Below are 24459 nucleotides of genomic sequence, written 5' to 3'. Positions count from 1 at the left end.
CAGGCTTGTTTTTGTTGACTGTATAGAGCTTCTCCATCTTTGGCTGCAAAGAATATAATCAATCTGATTTCGGTGTTGACCATCTGGTGATGTCCATGTGTAGAATCTTCTCATGTGTTGATGGAAGAAGGTGTTTTCTATGACCAGTGGGTTCTCTTGGCAAAACTCTATTAGCCTTTGACCTGCTTCATTCTGTATTGCAAGGCCAAATTTGCCTGTTACTCCTGGTATTTCTTGGCTTCCTACTTTTGCACTCCAGTCCCCTTTAATGAAAAGGACATTTTTTGGGGGGTGTTAGTTCTAAAAGGTCTTGGAGTCTTCATAGAACCATTCAACTTCAGCTTCTTTAGTGTTACTGGTCAGGGTATAGAATTGGATTACTGTGATATTGAATGGTTTACCTTGGAAATGAACAGAGATCACTCTGTTGTTTTTGAGATTGCATCCAAGTACTGCATTTCAGACTCTTTTGTTGACTATGATGGCTACTCCATTTCTTCTAAGGGATTCAGAAAAATATCGATTTCTGCTTTATTGACTATGCCAAAGCCTTTGACTGTGTGGATCACAATAAACTGAGGAAAATTCTGAGAGAGACGGGCATACCAGACCACCTGACCTGCCTCTTAAGAAACCTATATGCAGGTCAGGAAGCAACAGTTAGAACTGGACATGGAACAACAGACTGGTTTCAGATAGGAAAAGGAGTACATCCAGTCTGTGTATTGCCACCCTGCTTATTTAACTTCTATGCAGAGTACATATGCAGAGAAATGCTGGACTGGAAGAAACACAAACTGGAATCAAGATTGCCGGGAGAAATATCAATAACCTCAGATATGCAGATGACACCTCTCTTATGGCAGAAAGTGAAGAGGAACTAAAAAGCCTCTTGATGAAAGTGAAAGAGGAGAGTGAAAAAGTTGGTTTAAAGCTCAACATTCAGAAAACGAAGATCATGGCATCCGGTCCCATCACTTCATGGGAAATAGATGGGGAAACAGTGGAAACAGTGTCAGACTTTATTTTGGGGGGCTCCAAAATCACTGCAGATGGTGACTGCAGCCATGAAATTAAAAGACGCTTCCTCCTTGGAAGAAAAGTTATGACCAACCTAGATAGCATATTCAAAAGCAGAGACATTACTTTGCCAACTAAGATCCGTCCAGTCAAGGCTATGGTTTTTCCAGGGGTCATGTATGGATGTGAGAGTTGGACTGTGAAGAAGGCTGAGCGCTGAAGAATTGATGCTTTGAACTGTGGTGTTGGAGAAGACTCTTGAGAGTCCCTTGGACTACAAGGAGATCCAACCAGTCCATTCTAAAGGAGATCAGCCCTGGGATTTTTTTGGAAGGAATGATGCTAAAGCTGAAACTCCAGTACTTTGGCCACCTCATGCAAAGAGTTGACTCACTGGAAAAGACTCTGACGCTGGGAGGGATTGGGGGCAGGAGGAGAAGGGGACGACAGAGGATGAGATGGCTGGATGGCATCACTGACTCGATGGACGTGAGTCTGAGTGAACTCCGGGAGTTGGTGATGGACAGGGAGGCCTGGCGTGCTGCAATTCACAGGGTCGCAAAGAGTCAGACATGACTGAGCGACTGAACTGAACTGAACTGAACTGCCCACAGTAGTAGATATAATGGTCATCTGAGTTAAATTTACCCATTCCAGTCCATCTTAGTTCTCTGATTCCTAGAATGTCAACATTCACTCTTGCCATCTCCTGTTTGACCACTTCCAATTTGCCTTGATTCGTGGATATAACATTCCAGGTTCCTATGCAATATTGCTCTTTACAGCATCTGTCCTTGCTTCTATCACCAGTCCCATCTACAACTGGGTGTTGTTTTGTTTTGGCCCTATCCCTTCATTCTTTCTGGAATTATTTTTCCACTGATCTCCAGTAGCATATTGGGCACCTACCAACCTGGGGAGTTCATCTTTCAGTGTCCTATCGTTTGCCTTTTTATACAGTTCATGGGGTTCTCAAGGCAAGAATACTGAAGTGGTTTGCCATTCCCTTCTCCAGTGGACCACTTCTTCAGACCTCTCCACCATGACCCATCCATCTTGGGTGGCCCCACAGGGCATGGCTTAGTTTCATTGAGTTAGACAAGGCTGTGGTCCATGTGATCAGATTGGCTAGTTGTCTGTGATTTTGGTTTCAGACTGTCTGCCCTCTGATGCCCTCTCTCAGCACCTACCGTCTTCCCTGGGTTTCTGTTACCTTTGACATGGGGTATCTCTTCGTGGCTGCTCCAGCAAAGCACAGCTGGTGCTCCTTACCTTGGATGTGGGATAGCTCCTCTCAGCCATGGCCCCTGAGCTTGGGCATATGAAGACTGTCTTCCATCAAAGGGCAGAAATCATGACTGAATTTGGGTTGTTAGGGAATAGGATTCTTCCTTGACTATTTTGTAACCTGACCTAGAAGCGTAAACAGTAATTAAACTAGGAAGTACAAAGAATCCTGAGCCTGATCCAGCTAACTTTTTATGACTAATCTCTCCCTACAGAGAGAAAGACATTATTTTCCCAATTTTTAAATTTAAATCATTAGTATATATATTCTTCTGGTTTAATGATGGCCGTGATATGCTTACTAAATTTTTGATAAATTGACATTGTGTTTTAATGTGCTATATTTTAATTTTCAAAAAGGATTAGATTTTTCATTATTTAAAAAGATGTATGGAGTCATTATATATTTTCATATGTGCAACATTATGTAAATTCGAAAAACTATGTATTGCCTCAAATTTATATAGAGCCCTGCCTTTTTGCAAAACAATTTCAAATGGTACTCATCTCGGACATCCCAAAACAGAATATTTGTATGAATTTTTGTAGAATCTTGCTTAGCTCAGGTATCAAAAAATGAAGTGGATTTTAACATAGACACTAAGATATACTTGGCATATTAGGCCACGTTTTCTAAGACATGCTAAACCTATAGGTGAAGTGAAGTCGCTCAGTCGTGTCGGACTATTTGCCACCCCATGGACTGTAGCCTAACCAGGCTCCTCTGTCCATGGGATTTTCCAGGCAATAGTACTGGAGTGGATTGCCATTTCCTTCTCCAGGGGATCTTCCCGACCCAGGGATCGAACCCAGGTCTCCCACATTGTAGAAAGACGCTTTACCGTCTGAAACCTATAGGAGAAAAGTAAAAGCTGCTTGTTGTAAAAACCTTCCGGAGTCCCTCTGCGCCCACCCAAGCCTGAGGAGGGCCTGCAGAAACCTGAGGCCTGCCAGGCCACCTCGGACTTTGGGAAGAGTAAGAGAATCAGGTCACAAAACGTGCGTGTACCGTTCAGCTCAACGACAAGGGCAGAACTTCAAAGCAAAGGAAACAAAATTAGAGTTTCTGAGGATATACAGATCGGCCCCCAGAGGAAGGTGGTGAGTGAGAAGCAACAATTCTCTCCTTTCTATTGCACCCCCGCGTCTGTGCCCGAAGGCTGGGCCACTGCGCCTGCGCCGAGAAGCCGGCCCGGGGAGGTGGGGAGGGTGCGGCTGGAGAGGCGGGGCCGGGGCGGGGCCAGGAGCGCGCGAGATTTGAACTTCTAGGAGGAGCTAAGTATCTCCGCTGAGGTGAAGTTACGCGGCAGTTTTCTCAGCTGGCTTTGCAACTTAGTGGGGCGCAGCGCGGGCCCGGGCGATGGTGGAAGGCCCGGGTTGTACTCGAAATGGAGAGAAGATCCGGGCGCGTGTGCGCCCGGGCCAGGCGGTGACTGACGTGCGGGGCCGCGCGCTGCAGGGCCTGGGGGGGCCCGGCTCGCCGCCCGCCGCCTCCAGGCCTGCGGGCCCCTCACAGGTGAGCAGCTTCCGTGTCTCGCTAGGGGATCAGCAGTGGGAGATAGAACAGAAAGCTCATCGGGTTTCCAGGGTCCAAAGTGCCTTAGCTCTGGTCAAGGCTTCCTGCTGCTGCTGCTAAGTCACTTCAGGCGTGTCCGACTCTGTGCGACCCCGTGGACAGCAGCCCACCAGGCTCCTCGGTCCACTGGAGTGCCCAGGCAAGAATACTGAAGTGGGTTGTCACTTCCTTCTCCACAAGGCTTCCTGGGGCCTCGCCTTGCCTAACACGTACCTTGACCTCACCTGAGGGAGAATGCCCTACTGGTGCGCCTGCGCGGTTGAGGGTTGGTTGCTGGACCGCCGAGTTAAGGCCACATTGGAGATGCCCAGGTGGGAAGTGATGGAAGGTGTTTTATTCCATGCCACCTTGCTTAGCTTCTTTACAACCCAGCAAAAGATGGTTTCCTTCTATCCATAGCCGCATTTTCTGCCGTTAATATTTTCAGTACTCCAGTACTCTTGCCTGGAAAATCCCATGGACGGAGGAGCCTGGTAGGCTGCAGTCCATGGGGTCGCTGAGAGTTGGACACGACTCAGTGACTTCACTTCCACTTTTCACTTTCATGCATTGGAGAAGGAAATGGCAACCCACTCCAGTGTTCTTGCCTGGAGAATCCCAGGGACGGGGGAGCCTGGTGGACTGCCGTCTCTGGGGTCGCACAGAGTTGGACACGACTGAAGCGACTTAGCAGCAGCAGCAGCAGCTGCTGTTGATATTATCAGATGCCTGAAACCTCTGTTTGTTTTTTTTTTTTTTTTCTGTTTTTCACGTTTTAAAAACAGTAAGCTTGTAGAATAAAATTCTAGCTTCTCGCCTGCCTAATATTCTCCAACTGAAAGTGTATTATAACTAATATATAATCCTAAAATTTCCCACAGAAGGTTTGGCACCACCCTGTCCACTCAACTCAATATTGCCATCTAATGAAGGGGCAGAACCATTTTGGATCCCTTAAGTGAATTTATTTCTTTTTAAAGGAAGTTGTAGCACAGCTTCTTGCCACTCAGGCATGCATTGCAGGTGGTGTGATTTTCATTTGGTAAGAACTTAGAACTTGTACTGAAAATATTCTGATTAAACCTCGTGCCTTAAAAGCCCTTCAGATGTACGGATGATTGTATTTCATGAATGCATGCATTATTGCGCTGTACTTCAATTTCTCCTGCAAAGCTTCATCATAGCCTTTGGTCTTGGAAGAAAAAGTTGCTTGCTATGAAATTAGCATATGCTTACAAGTTGAAACAAATGAAGTTCTAAGTCTGAGTAAATACATTTTCAAACTTGGACAAAGAGTAATTTTTGCATCTCCTTCCAATTGCCCTTGTGTTTTATTTATTTTGACTATATGTCAGTTAGTACTCTGTACCTGTTCTTTTATTATAGTATTTCTCTCAAAATCATTTCAGGATACCACAGAGGTGAATCCTGAGTAGTCTCTTAAGAGTATTAATGTTTATAGAAAAATCACTCATTCAACAGAATTTTGAATACTCAAGGAACCTCAGTAACAATCTAACACTTCCCCTTGTGGAGGCTATTCTTTAGTTGGGAAGGTACATAGACATTCATTAGGTGAAAACAGAAAGAAATATAAGTTGATTAAATTCTCTAAAGTAAAGATACATGGTTCCATGAGAACTTACAGGAAGTTCAGGGATGGCTTTGCTGAGAAAGTAACAATTAAGCTGAGGTGTGAAGGGTGAGGAGATACCTAGATCTGAACTGAAGGTGGAACACTGCAGGCAATAGCAAAGGAAGAGCAATTGAAAGAAATCTGGTGTGGCTGGAAAGGGGATGATGAGATACAGGGAACGTGGTTTGAAATAAGACAAAATTGAGATTGCTGGTCGAAGTCAGATCCTGAGAATCTTTGCAGAACTTTGTAGGGACTCGACTCATTCTGGAATAATGGGGGTCTTTGAAGGGTGTTAAGATCCAGTGACACTTTGAAAGATCATTCTCCTTGCAAAGGAAAATTATAAGACTGGCAGAAAGCCAGGGTACATGCTGCCTTCTCAGGTGAGATTACAGGAATCTGAGAAGGCTACCTGGAGCACAGAGGAGGGGGCTGGTGACAAATGAAGAGAAGGGAACAGAATTGCTATTTTGGAAGTAAGGGAGTAGGGTGTGGTAATGGACATGGCATGAATATGTTACGGATATCATAATTTACATCATTAAACAATAATATATTCTGTATTAAGTTTTAAGCTATTACTAGCTCCCGAGGATACGAGTCAGATAAACTTACTTCCTTGAGAATCCCATTTAATGTTTTAAATAGACATTACCTCATTGGTCTTCAGGCCAGACCAGCATGAACATTTCCTTTCCATTTACGATTATCTTCAGTTCCAAGGCATAAAGTGCTTTTGAAGAACTGTTATATATCATTTCATTATAAAAAATAATAACCCCATGATAAAGGATTAACCTGATTCTACAGATAAGGAATGTGAAGCTTGAAGTGAGTTTAAATAATTAAGTTGCCCGGTATCACATGCCTAGGAAGGGCTGAACCAGGTGTAATCTTTCTTCTTTCAAACTCCAAAGCCTACACTTTTAACCATAGTTCCCCTCAGTTATAAAAGGTTCAGTAGGAAAATGACTGATTCATTTTGGCAAGAATACCATACTGCTCAGCATATAGTGGTGACTACTTATTAATCAGAGAAGTAAGATGTTAAGTTTTTGGCTGTGTCTGCCACCATTTTTACTTTTGTTCAGTTTAGCCAGTTGGCTTACCTACTTTGGTAATGCTAATGGCTTCCATTCCCATATTCACAGTGCAGCCTGATAATATAATGTAGATGCTTCATCAGTGGTTAGGAAATTAATAATATCACTTGGAAAGCAATCACTGAACATTATTATATTTAATACTTTGACATAAAGAGGTATTAAAAGTTGGAATAGGTCTTTATGATTTGGAATCAAGAATCTTGTTCTATGGGAACTGGCTTTGAAAATCAATATGAAATGAATAACCCCTTTGTGAAAAATCAATATGGAATTAATAATCCCTTTATCATTGGGAATATTCTAAATATTTTGCCATAGCTTCACTTTATGGGCCCTTGATCTAAAGAAATAATAATCTTTGTAAACATGAAGGGTCTTTGCATTTTAGAGGAGCATTGAATCCATAGTGTTAGTTACTCAATCGTGTCTGACTTTTTTGAGGTCCTGCCAGGCTCCTCTGTCCATGGAATTCTCCAGGCAAGAATACTAGAATGGGTAGCCATTCCCTTTTCCAGGGGATCTTCCCAACCCAGGGTCTGAACCCGGGTCCCCCACACTGTGGGCAGGTTCTTTACCGATTGAACCACCAGGGAAGCCCTATAGTAAATTTCATCAAAATGTGGTAGGTTGTCACAGATCTCTGGCATGATCACTACTTAAATAGGTGATCCCATGCTTCCTAGACCTTTATGCCTGAGCATTAAAGCTATTCAAAGGTTTCTGCTACTGACTTGAAATCATTAGTTTTCACAAGGCAGCAGCTGAAAAATAATAACTGCATGTGATCTTCTTTATATTGCAATAAACATGAAAAAGTACAAGGGAGAGTTAAATAAATACTGATTGGGCATATAAAATAAATGAGTTAAACTCCAGATAATCATTGTACCAAAAAGAAGAACCCCACCTGTGTAGCTACTGTTGTAATGAATCAGCTACTGTGGCCTGTAATCGTCCTCTTGGCTCAAGTTTGAAGTTCATGGAGAACATGTTCTAAGGCATGTCTCCTTGTGACAAGTGACCCCCATTTTGAAGAAGAAAGCCTAGCCATAGAAGCCCAGCATTTGCTAGTCGTGCATGCACTATATTACTTCTGAGTTTTGATCCACTGTCTTGTCAGCATAAAATTATGCAATTCTGTAAGCACATCGCATAAAACTCTGCTGGAGCTTTTGGAACCTTATGGTAAGAAACAGCACTGGAATATAAATGAACATGTCTGCTTAATGAGCTGTGAAGAGTCAATCCTTCGATTTTAATTGTTGGGTGGATACAATATTTTGGTGAAATCGGTGTGTAATCTGCATATGTTTTCAGTTTCCTTTCACAAAACAGAATATGAAACAGTTTATAAGCATTCATTTCATTTGAAACATGATCCTCTGGCTACTCTCTCTCTCCTTAAGATTTGATATATGTATGTAATATGCTAGCTATTCTTCCTCATCTTGATATGCCCTTCACAGTGTCTCAGAGTTATTTAGTAAACATTTGAATGGATCGAGAAGAGCAAAGTTTTAAATAGTGCAAAAATAGTTTTGATGAAAGATTTAAAAATAAATTCAATTTGGAATCTTTCTCCATGAGTGTGTATTTTGTTATGCATGTTAAATGGAAATTTCTATTACAAGAAAATAATGAAGCCACATAATAAAAGTTTTCCTCCCTCCTTTCTCTTTATGGTGGAGGAAGTGGAAATCATAATTCATTTGATTGCCGTTATATGAAGGAATGAGCTAATCCACAGAGATTAATTTTCTAGCTAAATGAAGCTTATTCATTTAAATCTAAAAAGAGGTTTTTTAACTTGTATAGAACATGCATAATAGTATTACATTATTCCATGGATCTGGGTAATGGTTTCATCTTAATGACTCAGGATCATTACTACCAGCATTCAGCATTACATGGAGTCATGGAGCAAGAGTGAACAGAGAACGGTTAAGGAAACTCAGGGAGATGATTCTCCACAGCCATTGGAGCTTTTAGTGAACCCTAAAGTGTTGGGGATGACGTAGAGAGAACATCTGATCATCTTGATTTTTGAATTCCAGCTCCTTTGTTGCTTATATTCACATCTTTGCCTATTTGGTTAGAATCAGATTATAGGACACATAAAACTCTTAGCTTAGTGCCACAGTAGTAGTGTTAGTCACTCAGTTGTGTCCGACTCTGTGACTCCGTGGGCTGTAGCCTGCCTGCCAGGCTCCTCCATCCATGGGATTCTCCAGGCAAGAATACTGGAGTGCACTGCCATTCCCTTCTCCAGGGATCTTCCCAACCCAGGGATCGAACCTGGGTCTCCTACATTGCAGGCAGACTCTTTACTGTCTGAGCTGCAGTAAAAGTCCTGGTAATTGTTCCTTTTTCTCCCAGATCAGGGCTTTCTCACCAGACCCACCTATCTGATGATGACTTTATGAAGGGGTGTAATCTTCTGGTGTAATCATATTGTGTATAAAACATTTAGCCTCTGAGTAAGTGCTTATAGCCTCTGCTCTTACAAAATTGTAAGACCTCTTGTAGGGGGCTTAGAGACCATTTTAAAGTTAGGTTTTTTTGATAGTTTAAATGGATAGATAAGTGGCTTGTGATTACTAAAAGTATTGTTGTATTGGGGTTAAAAAGCATGTGGGGGACAAAAAGAGACTGTGATTGTAAATATGGTATATTTTTCCTCTCTAGGGGAAATATGTAACTGAACTAGAGGTGAACCATTTATCTGTGGAAAAGCCTTACTCTGTTCTTAAAAGTTCATCTTCCTTGTTCACCCATGGATAGGCAGGATAAATGGTAATCAGCACAATAAATCATGTGCTGTCTCCAAAGATATATGTTGTTTTGATGATTTCCTATTATTAAGCCACTTGAAAATGGGAAGGTGAACCCTTCTGAATCATACTTAAAATTGTGGCAAAGGATATTTTCTTCTCTTATTTCAGGGGAAAGAAAAAAGAATGAAAAGTTCAGATAATACAGTAACAAGTTTATAAGGGTCAAAATGAGAAAGTCAGGTATATATTGGACAATTGTATATAGTTACAGCAAAGATAATAAATAGGCTTGTAGAAATTAATTTTTGAATTTGCATGGGCTGCTGAATCTTGTATGAAGAGGTGATAACCCCGGGTTCTACAGTAGGACAAATGAATCTCTTGTAGTTCTTAGGTTTATTGCAAAAGCCTTGCCTTGTTTGTACATAAGAGCTCTCAAAATAAATGGAACAAACCATCACTGGTACATAAGAATTTCTCCCTCAAATGGTGTTTTAAAAGAAAAAAAAAACAGTTAAAAATGTATGCAGGTGCTTGAGATGATCAGTTATAAGTTGAAATTTTTATTTTGCCTGGAGTATATTCTCTAGAGCAGATTATTTTAGAAATGATAGTGTGCTAGGGATCAGGTGATTTAGGTCAAGTGCCCACATGATAAACAATTTGTATCATCTCCCTCAAAACCCAAATAAGGTATTAGAATAGGTGTTTTTAAAGCAGTCATTTAAATGCTAAGTAAACATCTTAAGTAAAAACCAGGGCAGGCTGGGACTGGTTGCTGAAATCCTAAACCTTCCCGTAAAGTTCTTTTTACTTAATGGGAAATTCTGATTAACTATAATATTTTACATACATCTAGCTTTTGGTAGTAACTTGGTACTCCTATATTTAAGCCTCATTTCTTTGAAGACAATTAGAAAATAAGAGACTAGGATGTTAATAATTCTCAAAGCAGCTGAAACAGTTGGTGGAACAGAAGTGTTTGCCAAGAAACCTTGGGAAAGGTATAGCAAGATGGGCATGATGGGTGGGGAATACCAAGAGGGAAGGAGGAAGGGATCTGGTTCATCCCACAGATGTTTCCTGAGCTCCAGGCATTGTGTGAAGTGCCCAGGGATAAGGAAACACCATAGTTGCTGTCCACAGGGAGCTCACAGACAACTAAGGGAGAAACACGAGCCACAGACACTTGTTCAGTTGGTAAGTGCCAGCACAGCGGTTGTAGAAAGCCCTGTGCTGGGTTTGGCAGGTAGAAAGCCTCAAGATGATTCTTCTTCCCAGGCAGGGAAATTCTAGTCCCAGCGAGTGTACTGGAGTGTATAGCGAGTGACAAACTGTGTATGTGAGCAGGGAAGAGGTTATGCTAACATGTCTTTTTAATTCCCAAGCACCTCATCAAGTATTAAAAAACTAATTCTGACACACAGTTGAGCCAAGGGCTCGCGGCATCTGTAGCTGGAGCAGGCTGTGCCACAGAAGTCATCCGATGGTGTCAGGTCTGTGTGTTTCCGCAGCTCCGGCCTCTCCATGTGTGATCGTTCCCCACCTGCCCTCTGCTGATGTCTGTATTGTCATAGTCACCTTCACCTTCATCAGGCCCAAAACATCTTTTTTCAGTATTTGTAGAGACTTTAATATCATCCCTTTCCACATTCTGTTTTTGGTGTCCTGTTCTGTGTTATTTTTGATTATAGAGACTTGAGTACAAAACCAGGACACCTGTGAAGATTTGGCTTCTGGTTCCTTGAGCCTCTGTCCATCAGGATACCATGGTTCACTTCTCGTGGACAGTTGTTTGAAGAGACTTACTGGTGTCATGCATTTCAAGTATGTTGGCATTTGTGTTTTTTGACTCATCCTCCTATGTACAAGCAATTTATGTTTAAGGGCACATGCTCCTTTTTGTCTTGTTAATAAGTGGTCCGGGAACCCTAACATTTGGGAGGGCCTTCTGCTGAATCCTCCTTTGGCTGGAGAGACATTTCCCATGGTCAGATCCATTAGACTTCCTAAAACCTCTGATGGTTGGCAGTAATTGGACAGCATGTAGATGCATACTCCAGGACAGCCTGTGGTGTCTTAACAGATTAATGCTGTATGGAAAAGCTCTTTTTTTAACCTGCCCCTCAATCTTCATCTAGTGGGCATTTCAGCTGTGCTCTCCGTTAGCTACATGTGGAACCAAACTCCCTCAGGACTGTAGGAACTAATAGGAATATTTAGCACAGAGTTAGAAATTTCCCAGGGAAAATCTAGGATAAAAATCAGGATAAGCTAGATTTGGATTTCTTCCTAGACATACAGATTATTAGGAACCCTGGCATTTAACTTTGACCAAGAAAAAGTAGAGCCTTTCATTAAGAACCCATACTTCCCCCCTCCCCAGGGTTTTATGGTTTCTTTTAATTTATACCTTCTGAAATGGATGTTACAGTGGTTTAAGAATAAGTGGCACAAAAATTTTCGATATGAATTGTACTCAGAGATTTTGTTTAGCTAATTATAACAAAACTCAATGATGTGTTACTGTTGATTTACGTCTGGGTGTTTTGATAATGGGGCAGTTTTAGATGGCCCAGTCTAGTCATTGAACAGTGAGCAGTTATCCTTACAGAGTGGGAAACTTCCCCAGAAAATGATCTGGCTTTCAGATATCTAGAATAAGGCCTCGCAATGTCTCACATGTAGTAGAAAGTCAACAAGCTTTTCTAAAATGATTAAATCCAGTTGAACAGCCCTGAATGATACATTTTTTATGTGGAGGGTATGTGTCCAGATGTCACCTGCTATCTTTATCTTTAGAGGATGTCAAAGTCGTGGACACAGCCAAGTGAGTGGCATGAACTGTGGTAGCTGTTGGCTGAGAATTTTAAACTAAATGGTGTTAAGTTCTTGCAAAATGGTTAATTTAGTGCTGTGAGCAGACTTCCAGGGAGACATTAGGGACCCATTTACTATTTTATTAGATATGGTGACACCGCTGTCTATTTCAAGGTTATCGTCTCTGTCTCTGCCATGAGCCATCACAGAACTTGGTAAAGCCAGATCAAGGAAAGAAAAGGAGATCTGGACACTGGGGTCACGGTGCACACAGGTGCTTAGGGAAACGTAGGGATGTGCACTCAACCTGGAACAGGGAGAGACTCCCTCACAAGGGAATCAAGCACAGGCTGTGAGGGTTCTGTATGTCCCAGAAAGGAAGTATCCTAGGTTCAAGGCAGGGCAAAGGGTGTGTGGACTGGCATGGTGACCTTTTCCTGCATATTGGATAGATGATGGGTTTTAGATTTAACTTGTAAAGCTTAAAGGAAGATGCAAACGTTGGGGTGACAGTCAGCACATTTTCTCCTAACCAAAAAGTGGGGGATGCTGCTGTGGTGTCCAGGGCTGTGTGTGTGAACCAGGGCCAGATTCCCACCCGGCCTTCACCGGGAACCCTAATAAAATTCAGAGGACTTCAGAGGACATGGTTAAAACCAGTTGCTAGTAAAGGATACTGGGAGGGATAAGAGGCTGTTGGCTCTAGAGTGACAGAGACACAGGCCCCCAAACCATTGATTTAGAAAAGGAAGGTTTAAAAGGTCATAAGACATTATGGCCAAAATGCTGAAAAATATAAAACCTAGTCTATGTTGAAGCAAAGGTTATTCAAAACTGGTCTATATCTGCTCTATTAATCATCATCTTCAAAGTCTCTGGGCTAATATATGAGAATTTTCAACTACTAATTGGTTGTCATGGAAACCCACCTCAAAACTGCTATCTTAATCTGCAATTGGTTTGAAGTATATGCAAGAGACAGCAAAAAGTCTTGTTCAGAAAAATATCAAATTCTTGGTGCTTCTCAGTTTAGGGCTCTAATTGATTCATTTATAAAAATAAGGCAAATATGAAAGAATGTTTTTCCCTCACTGAGTACTCAGGTTTGTTGTGCCAGTACTTGATAACCACTGATTGGTGCTAGAGTTCATCCAACTCTTTGTGATCCCATGGAATGCAGCACCCCAGGCTTCCCTGTCCGTCACCAACTCCTGGAACTTGTTCAGACTCATGTCTGTTGAGTTAGTGATGACATCCAAACGTCTCATCCTGTCATCCCCTTCTCCTGCCTTCAATCTTTCCCAGCATCAGGGTCTTTTCAAATGAGTCAGGTGGCCAAAGTATTGGAGTTTCAGCTTCAACATCAGTCTTGCCAATGAATATTCAGGATTGATTTCTTTTAGGATGGAGTGGTTGGATCTCCTTGCTGTCCAAGGGACTCTCAAGAGTCTTCTCCAACACCACAGTTCAAAAGCATCAGTTCTTCAGCACTCAGCTTTCTTTTTGGTCCGGGTCTCACATGCATACATGATTACTGGAAATACCATAGATTTGACTAGATGAACTTTGTTACAAAGTAATGTCTCTGCTTTTTAATATGCTGTCTAGGTTGCTCATAACTTTTCTTCCAAGAAGCAGGTGTCTTTTAATTTTATTGCTGCAGTCACCATCTGCAGTGATTTTGGAGCCCAAGAAAATAGTCTGTCACTGTTGCCATTGTTTCCCAATCTGTTTGCCATGAAGTGATGGAACTGGATGCCATGATGTTAGTTCTGTGAATGTTGAGTTTTAAGCCAGCTTTTTCACTCTCCTCTTTCAAATTCATCAAGAGGCTCTTCAGTTCCTCTTCTCTTTCTGCCACTAGAGTGGTATTGTCTGCATATCTGAGGTTATTGATATTTCTCCCACAGTCTTGATTCCAGCTTATACTTCATCCAGCCCAGCATTTCACATGATGTACTCTGCATAGAAATTGAATAAGCAGGGTGACAATATACAGCCTTGACATACTCCTTTCCCAATTTGGAACCAGTCCGTTGTTCCATGTCTGGTTCTAACTGTTGTTTCTTAACCTACTACAGATTTATCAGGAGTCAGGTAAAGTGGTCTGGTATCGCCATCTCTTTAAGAATGTCCACAATTTGTCGTGATCCACACAATCAGAGGCTTTGGCATAGTCAATAAAGCAGAAGTAGATGTTTTTCTGGAACTCTCTTGCTTTTTCTATGATCCAAAGGATGTTGGCAGGCAATTTGATCTCTTGTTCCTCTTGCTTTTCTAAGGAAGTTTGAACATCTGGAAGTTCTCGGTTCACGTGTTGCTGAAGCCTGGCTTGGAGAACTTTGAGCATTACTTTGCTAGTATGTGAGATGAGTGCAATTGTGTATGAGCATTCTTTGGCATTGCCTTTCTTTGTGATTGGAATGAAACTGAGCTTTTCCAGTCCTGGGGCCACTGGTGAGTTTTCCAAGTTTGCTGGCATATTGAATGTAGCACTTTGACAGCATCATCTTTTAGGATTTGAAATAGCTCAGCTGGAATTCCATCACCTCTACTAGCTTTGTTCATAGTGATGCTTCCTAAGTGCCACTTGACGTGAGACTCCAGGATATCTGGCTCTAGGTGAGTGATCACACCATTGTGGTTATATAGGTCATTAAGATCTTTTTTGTATAGTTCTTCTGTGTATTCTTGCTACCTTTCCTTAATATCTTCTGCTTCTGATAGGTCCATACTGCTTCTGTTCTTTATTGTGCCCATCTTTGCATGAAGTGTTCCCTTGGTATCTGTTAATTTTCTTGAAAAGATCTCTAGTCTTTCCCATTCGGTTGTTTTCCTCTATTTCTTTGCATTGATCACTGAGGAAGGCTTTCTTATCTCTCCTTGCTGTTCTTTGGAACTCTGCATTCGGATGGGTGTATCTTTCCTTTGCTTCTTTGTCTTTAGCTTCTCTTCTTTTCTCAGATATTTGTAAGGCCTCCTCAGTCAACCATTTTGCCTTTTTTCATTTCTTTTTCTTGGGGATGGTCTTGATCCCTGCCTTCTGTACAAGGTCATGAACCTCTGGCCATAGTTCTTCAGGCACTCTGTCTATCAGATCTAATCTCTTGAATCTATTTGTCACCTGCACTGTATAATCGTAAGGGTTTTGATTTAGGTAATACCTGAATGGTCTAGTGATTTCCCCTACTTTCTTCAATTTAAGTCTGAATTTGACAATAAGGAGTTCATGATCTGAGCCACAGTCAGCTCCCAGTCTTATTTTTACTGACTGTATAGAGCTTCTTCATCTTTGGCTGCAAAGAATATAATCAATCTGATTTTGGTATTGACCATCTGGTCATGATGTCTACGTGTAGAGTTGTCTTTTGTTTTGTTGGAAGAGGATGTTTGCTATGACCAGTGTGTTCTCTTGGCAAAACTCTAGTAGCCTTTCCTCTGCTTCATTTTGTACTCCATGGCCAAACTTATCTGTTACTCCAGGTATCTCTTGACTTCCTACTTTTGCATTCCAATCCCCTATAATGAAAAGGTCATCTTCTTTTGGTGTTAATTCTAGAAGGCCTTGTCGATCATCATAGAACCGTTCAACTTCAGCTTCTTCAGCATTATTGGTTGGGGCATAGCCTTGGATTACTGTGTTATTGAATGGTTTGCCTTGGAAAACAAAGAGATCATTTTGTTGTTTTTTGAGAGTGCACCTAAGTACTGCATTTTGGACTCTTGTTGACTATGAGGGCTACTCTATTTCTTCTGAGGGATTCTTGCCTACCATAGTAGATATACTGGCCATCTGAATTAAATTCACCCATTCAAGTCCATTTTATTTCACTGATTCCTAAAATGTCCAGGTTCGTGCTTGCCGTCTTCTGTTAGATCACTTCCATTTACCTTGATTCATGGACCTAACATTCCAGATTCCTGTGCAACATTGTTCTTTACAACATCGGACTTTACTTCCATCACCAGTCACATCCACAACTGGGCGTGATTTTTGTTTTGTCTCTGTCTCCATTGTTTCTGGAGTTATTTCTCCACTCTTCTCTAGTGGCATACTGTCTCCTTTTGTTCGTGAAAGTGAAGTCGCTCAGTCATGTCCAACTCTTTGCAACCCCATAGACTGCAGCCTACCAGGCTCTTCCATCCATGGGATTTTCCAGGCAAGAATACTGGAGTGGGTTGTTTGTTCGTAGACAGTATCTAAACTGTTTTATAGTTTTATAATCACAGCATACATACTGCTTGGCTTCTGAAAAAAGCTTTATTTCTGTCATCATTTTCTCTGTCATTATGCATTTTTACTTTGAAGGCTAGTCAGTTTATTTCTTTAAAAAAGAAAATGGCTACTTGGCATGGCTTCTCAGGTATTTGTAAACTCAATGCATTCCTTCCCTTCACCCGCAGGAGTCCTGATATTTTATGTCTGTAATTACCTTGGTCCTTTTTATAATGTTCAGTATATATGTTGTATATGTTGTTTGGTGTCCATGCTGATGGGGGAAGGTGTACTGGGTTTCTTTTTCCTTTATTCTGAACATTACAGTTGGGGAGTGGGAGAGGAGCAGCCTTGCAGTCAGAATCCCCTCCCCAGAGGGACCCGGGCTCCGCCTCTGACCCTCTGTATCCCACAGAGCCATGAAAACTGGAGGTCTCATGTCTTAATGTCCAGTAAATGCCTTTCTGATAAAATCTGGCTCCTTACCTTTGGGGTTCTCTCATTTCACTTGGCTTTTGCCCTCTTTTTCTTTCTTACTGGTTTGTGAGTTCATCAAAGGTCAAAATTTATTCTTTACCAAAATATACTATTTACCTATATTCTTTACCTATTTTATTCTTTACCACAGTTAGATGTTTTTATCTGAATGCTCTTCCAGGGACCTTGGCTGTACTTTGGAAACGAAAGACTCTGTGCCCTAGTTTTTAACTTTAAAACAGTCATGTCATTTCCCTGTGCCTTATTTTCACATGCACAGAACAGTATAGTCCTGGGAGAAATTCATTTTGATTCTGTGCCAGTGACTTTTTTTTCCACTTAATTTTTTTTTTTTTTGGCCTCTCTCTTTAAATAACTGCCTAGTAATTTAACAAAATATATGTAAACAGCTGTTTACATTATTCCACTTATTGGAGATGATTCTTCTCATTGGGATGCACCTGAGCATGGAGTAATATAAAAATGTTAAGATTTAAATTATGATTTTTGTTTCAAGTTTGTGTGTTTACACATGTGTATTTTCTCCTAGGCTGCTGCACTGACTAATAATCAAAATTCCAGTCAGGATTTCTTGAGACTGTTTAATGGACATGTTTACAGTGGTGTGGAAACTTTGGGGAAGGAGCTCTTCATGTACTTTGGGCCAAAAGCTTTACGGTAAGATAAACCTGTACAATACATCTGACCTGTCTATCTTTAAAGATCTGCAGAAGGCTTTTCTTGCAGTTTGCTACATGTCACATTTAATCACAGAGAACGTACTCCATTTTTAAGAGAGCTCTACTACAAGAGGTTGAAATTTTTGAAATTATTGTGGAAAGCAGCAAGTAGAAGAATAAAAGTATGATGTCATCATTACTTGGAGAGCTAGTCAATTTATTTCTTAAAAAAAGAAGAAAAGATAGTCTGGCAAGGTTTCCCAAAGGTTGTTAGAACAATGCATCTCTGTTTCACTCATCTGCAAACTCCCCTGGTGCCCTTTCCCTTTCTTGTTTTTACCAAATGTTTATTGCATTAGTGACTTCATTTTCCTTATGACACCTCCTAGTTTGATTTGAATGTCTCTCCAGATTTGTATATTTTTCTCTCTTCCTTCTTTCTCCAAAGCCTTGTACAGAAGTGGAAGCTTACCTGTACGTTTCAAAAACTTTCCACAGAAGTAACTGGTTCTCTGCTGTTTTACAGTGCTTATGGAAATCAGTTGCTAACTTACAGGTTGACTTAGTGATGAAGGTGTTGAAATGTATGTAGTCACCTATCTGATTTTTTGCAAACAATAAGAAAAAGTCCTATGAAATAATATGTCTGTCAATTTTGTTTTCTTGGAGTTTAGCCTAAGCTATCACAAACTGTAAACTTTAAAATTTTTTAAATTTTTCTTTTAGATGTTAAACAGTTTTCATCTTCTTGAAAGTTCTGCTGTTGGACCCCGTGAAGATGAATAGTGTCATAGATAATATGACTACGTAATTGTTATTTATTGCATCTTAGCTTTTGCTTGTTTTGAGTACTTCAGAGTTTACCTAGCTGCTTTTCCTTTGACGTGTTGTTCTCTCATTGTCAGCAGCTGCTGTCCTTGGAGCGCACTGTCCCTTCATGGTTTTTCTTTGTCTGGAATTGATTACATCACATAACCTCCCAGTTCATGTAGGAGCAGGCTGCATTGTTGTGGTAGTAGATTGATTGATGTGATTGAAAATTCTTTGTTGTGAACAGAGAAGAACACAATGGGATCCATGTGAGATAGTTGAAAACATTGATATATTATTGATTCTCTGGTGTGAGGTGCAGATTTATTTCTGTAGAATGAGAGGGACGTTTTTATCATGTCTTCTCCCCCAGACTGATAAGGGGAATCATTTCTCAGTGAAAGGCTGTCTGTAGGTGTCCACTGAAGTTCTCAACCAGCGCAGTTGTTTCCTCAAACTCAGCGACATAGTACCATCCCTGGCAGGTATGCATCTCAGCTTATGGATGAGGAGCAGCGTGGTCCCTATTTCTTTCCAGTTTCTGCAGCCGCAAATACTATTTGATATGACATTTCAAGGTCATTGGCAGATCAGCTGTTTGAATATGAAGTAAGCAACCTAAAATCAACTGTATTCCCTTTCACAGTTTAACACAAAATACAGAAATGCTTTCCTGACCTAAGCTGCTCAGGAGGATGGATGACTGTGTCAGAGAAATGGGATCCTGTGTGAGGCTGCAGGTCTGTGAGTGTGAGATAGGAATGTTGTCTTCACTTCTGACCTGTTTTCTCTTCACCAGGCTGGTCTCTTTCGAAAGCCCATAGCCAGAAACATGCTTAATGATCACTCACAGTATTCCCTCCATAGGCAGCATCTCACAATTAAAACTGCCCTTGGATTTTGGTCCATTTTATAAGTCAGGCTGTGAGTCTTCCTGGGAGTCATTTGTTATCAAAGTTAAATACAGGCCTAGCCCTCTGGAGGAGAACCTGCCATGTAAAATCCAAGCTTCAGAAAGGTACAAATTAGATACTGACTATTTCTGTTGCTAAAAGATGTATCTAAGTGCTCAAGCACTTGGAACAGTACCAGAAAATAATAAAAATGATTTAACATATATTTATTTTAGGAGCACAGTTGTGGTGTTATGTGTTTTTAATACCTATATTGTTTCTAAACACTTTTTAGAAGCTTTTAATATGTAACAAAAAAAGTCATGTTTAACTTTTTGTTAAATATGTATCAAATACTCATTAAAGCAAACTGCTGCTGCTGCTGCTGCTAAGTCACTTCAGTCTTGTCCGACTCTGTGCGACCCCATAGACGGCGGCCCACCAGGCTCCCCCATCCCTGGGATTCTCCAGGCAAGAACACGGGAGTGGGTTGCCATTTCCTTCTCCAATGCGTGAAAGTGAAAAGTGAAAGGGAAGTCACTCAGTCGTGTCCAACCCTTAGCATGGACTGCAGCCTACCAGGCTCTTCTGTCCATGGGATTTTCCAGGCAAGAGTACTGGAGTGGGGTGCCACTGCCTTCTCCCACTACTGAATAGAATATCTACTAACTGTGGGTGCATATATTGCCGATGTTATGTGTGTGTATATCCGTAAATCTGTTCACCCACCCTTCAAGCCACTATTTTCGATCAAAATGACACAGCTTATGTTGTGGATTAACCAGTATGTAAATATATTTTTTAATAAGTTATCTTTTCCAAAAAGAATTTGCTATTTTTAACTTGTGGTTTACATGAATAATTATTACATACATCCATACAATAATAGTTACATACATACAATAATAGTTACATACATACTCAGAGGCCAAAAGCTGTATCTGAAATATTTTGGGTTTTGCCATTTTAGTGAAGCATTACGCATTATCAGTTTTGTAATTTAGTTATTTATTGGAGAAATGCAAAAGATAATGTGACAGTTTGTTTAGCTTGCTGGAAAATCTTTAAGGAATCCATGATATGCTGCATATAAGAGGGTTTTACAGCTTAAACGTAGCTTTGTAATCTGTCACATAACATGTTAGGAAAAGTTGGAATGTGATCAGTACTCCAACTTTTACACTCCAAAGTAGTAAATGCCTACTGTTTGTCCAGTCTGCCCCCTTAACTTCTGGGGACAGCATTTCTTCTGGAAACTGGTTATCTGATCACAGGAACTGGAGAGTTCAAGTTGAATTTAGCATTTCTTTCCTAACACAACCTATTGGGTCAGTCTGAGTTCTTTTGTGAACTTTCTCAGCTGGAGCTGAAGAGAGTTAGTCTCTCTGTGATGGAAGGAAGCTGGGATGTGAGGTCTTAGACCTTGTATGTGGCCACTAGCTTGTCCAAAAAGACAAGGTGATGGAAGATACAGCCAGTCTCCGTGAAACAGAGAGCGTCCCCAAGGCATCTTCGTTCCTTATTCCCTCTGTCCCTGAGATCCAGCTTTCCTGCACTTTGATTCTTCAGCCTTCCTAAGAGCCATGAAAGTAAAAAAGTGAAAGAAAGTTGCTCAGTCATATCCGACTCTGCAACCCCATGGACTGTAGCCTACCAGGCTCCTCCATCCATTGGATTTTCCAGGCAAGAGTACTGGAGTGGGTAGCCATTTTCTTCTCCAGGATATCTTCCCAACCCAGGGATTGAACCCAGGTCTCCCACATTGTAGGCAGACGCTTTACTGTCTGAACCACCTGGGAAGACCCATGAGCTACCAAATATCCCTTAATGCCTAAACTTTTTGAGTTGAGTCTCTGTCACTTGCAATCTAAGAAACCTGATCAGTAAAGTGTCTGTGGGCTGTTGTTCAGTTGCCAAGTTGTGTCCGGCTCTGCAATCCCATTGACTTACAGCAAGCCAAGCTTCCCTATCCTTCACTATCTCCCAAAGTTTGCTCAAACTCATGTGCATTGAGTCAGTGATGCCATCCAACCATCTCATCCTCTGTTAATCCCCTTCTCCTCCTGCCCTCAGTATTCCCCAGCATCAAGGTCATTTCCAGTGAGTCAGCTATTCCCATCAGGTGGTCAAAGTATTGGAGTTTCAGCTTCAGGATCAGTCCTTCCAGTGAATATTCAGGGTTGATTTCCTTTAGGATGGACTGGTTTGATCTCCTTGCAGTCCAAGGCACTCTCAAGAGTCTTCTCCAACACTGCAGTTTGAAAGCATTAATTCTTTGGCACTCAGCCTTCTTTATGGTCCAGCTCTTACATCCATACACATGATTATTGGAAAAACCATCGCTTTGACTGTATGGATCTTTGATGGCAAAGTGATGTCTCTGCTTTTTAATATGCTGCGTAGGTTTAAGCATCTTTTGATTTCATGGTGCAATCACTGTCTGCAGTGATTTAAGAACCCCCCAAATAAAATTTTCCACTATTTCCATTATTCCCCTTTCTATTTGCCATGAAGTGATAGAACCAGATTCCATGATCTTAGTTTTTTGATTGTTGAGTTTTAACCCAGCCTTTTCACTCTCCTCTTTAACCTTCAGGAGCTTCTTAATTCCTTTTCACTTTCTGCCATTAGGGTGGTATCATCTGCATATTTGAAGTTGTTGATATTTCTCCCAGCAATCTTGATTCCAGCTTGTGAGTCATAACAGCCCAGCATTTCACATGATGTATTCTGAATGTAAGTTAAATAAGCAGGATGACAGTATACAGCCTTGATGTACCCCTTTCTCCATTTTGAACCAGTCAGTTGTTCCATGTCCAATTCTAGCTGTTGCTTCTTGACGTGCATACAGGTTTCTCAGGAGGCAGATCAGGTGGTCTGGTATTCTTATCTCTTTAAGAATTTTCCATAGTTTGTTGTGATCCACACAGTCAGAGGCTTTAGCATAGTCAATGAAGCAGAAATAGATGTTTTTCTGAAATTATCTTTCTTTTTCTATAATCCAACGAATGTTGGCAATTTGATCTCTAGCTCTTCTGCCTTTTCTAAATCCAGCTTGTACATCTGCAAGTTCTTAATTCATGAAAAATTAGGTTTTGAAGCAGTAACTTATTTTCTATTTTGGTTACCATAATGGTTTATGTGTAACTGGAAAAATATACAATTTTCTTACTATCACTTCAGCTTTTAGTTTGGACAGAATTTTCATATTAAAATTTTGGTTGTAAGTTGCAGAAGCTCAACTTAAACAATTTTAATAATTATCTGTTATAAGAATATGAGTGTCTTTTAATACCTAAAGATAATGGAATCAGCCTTCAGGTACAACTGGAAGCAAAGACTAAATGCTATGAAGACTCTGCATTCCTTGATTCTCTTCCTCTGAAATTCTCTACAATCTGTGTCTCTGCAGACAGGCCTCCTTTGGCTTTTCTGGTGCCCAGTGCCCTGTCGGTAATATCATAGACTGCTCCCAGCTCCCAGGTCTCCCAGTCTTAACAAGAAACTGATCTCTCTCTGTCCCAAATAAGTTTGTCAGGAGAACTCTGATGAATGCAGCTTGACTCAGGTGTCCATTCCTGAATCAACTGTGTCAAAAGTGTGGGATCAGAGGAAGGGACAGAAACCGCCCCGGGTGCGGCTTGGAGCCCACTGTGGGCAGGCAGTCATGTTATGCACAGTGAATGAGCCCAAGAAACCAGTTGGATTGGGGTGGAGGGAACATGAGATGTCAAGAAATAAGGATCTAATCAAATTTTCCTGATCTGGGTTGATAACAATGAGGAATCTTGAAAACAAATCTGACTCTTGAATGCAAATACAATAAGGGTATATGTCCTAGTTTATAAGACATCAGTATGACGATTGTAGTAACAGTACAGGTCTTTACTATGCCTTGAAAATTTTCATGATACTGTTAAGTTTTTCATAGTTTTAGACAAAGAGTATGTAACGATAAACAAAATTTGTTTTGTTGGGGTGTGGTTATCACAACAGTTTGCTATTTCATAAAAATTAACTAAACTTTGTTAATTATAAGAGGTTATTTTTATGCACATTTCTCCCTAAATAGATTCGTAAGACCAAAAAAAGGTATATGTATGTGTATTTGATCCAGGGTTCTTACTGAGACTACTCCTGCCTTTGAGTTGGGTCTTAACCTTTGAGATTTTATATGTGGATGCAGTTTCATTATAGAAAATGATTTAGAATCCACTTTATGAGCCATGCAGCTGAAAAGATTTTAGGTATGATGGCTTCTGGGCATGACAGTTGTACACCTTTCACTGGGGTTGAACCTCCATAAGCTAAATTACAGAGTACTTACAGGCACACATTTTTCCTGTCAAGAACTATGGGGCATGTAAAATGCATATATGATTGATAGTAGGGCACACAGAGTTTAAAACCCACATTTTTAAAGTTAGACTGGTTAACCTTGTACAAAACTATAACATGGTGCTTTGGAATTAGAAGCATAGAGCAGTAACATTTGCTGCCAAAAAAGCCATATTTATTAACTCAACAAAGCTATAAGGAGAAGGATTTGAAAGGCAGAACACAATATTTCATCTTGAGAATCATTTCTGATCTTCATCATCAGAAGTCTCATAGAACCACTTTTTTTCTTTATTTTTTAACTGGACATGCTAATCAATCCTATAAAAACTGAAAGGCTATGAATTTTTCATCACTGCACTGTGGCTTTCAAGTTAACTGTAAATATTTATAAATCCCCTCTTCCCAATACATATGAAGGTAGAAGGAAACTAAAAGAATTGAAGACAATGGTATTTTGACTTGTTCTCTTTTCTTTTGATCTGAAAGATTTTGTAAAAAATTGTTTCATTGTGTTATCCCAAAGCAGGGGAGGGGGTAAAAAAGAATAAGTGTCTTAAGCTATAGATCTCATTTTGGAATGGGTACATTTCCAGTCCACTGTGGCTAGAAGTAAGAAATGTGAGTGTTCGTGGCTTTGTAGAATTCATAAAAACACCAACTGTAGGCAATTTAAATTTAGCCTTATCTCACCCCAAGCCTTTGAATCTCAGAAAAGGCTGAGAAGACAGTAGACTGTTGTGTGAATAAAAGATACTTCATCTGACAAGAACAGGGAGATGTTTTCTTGGGATTATTGTCAGGGCCTTATTATTTCTCTAGGAACTTATTTTATTTGTGGGTT

General features: G+C 40.6%; 1 protein-coding gene across 1 annotated transcript in view; it reads left to right on the top strand.

The window, feature by feature from the left end:
* Positions 3582 to 24459, top strand: part of NEIL3 (nei like DNA glycosylase 3) — a 45841-nt gene continuing 24963 nt past the window's right edge. The window contains exons 1-2 of the mRNA XM_018042140.1: positions 3582 to 3823; positions 17445 to 17572. Coding sequence (XP_017897629.1) covers positions 3668 to 3823; positions 17445 to 17572 — 284 coding nt within the window. The 5' untranslated portion in view covers positions 3582 to 3667. The remainder of the gene's footprint in view (positions 3824 to 17444; positions 17573 to 24459) is intronic.

This window comes from Capra hircus, chromosome 27 (genome assembly GCF_001704415.2).
Source record: "Capra hircus breed San Clemente chromosome 27, ASM170441v1, whole genome shotgun sequence".
Classification (NCBI taxonomy): Eukaryota; Metazoa; Chordata; class Mammalia; order Artiodactyla; family Bovidae; genus Capra; species Capra hircus.
The sequence above is the reverse complement of the archived record's forward strand: the minus strand, read 5'-3'. Positions and strand labels throughout refer to the sequence as shown.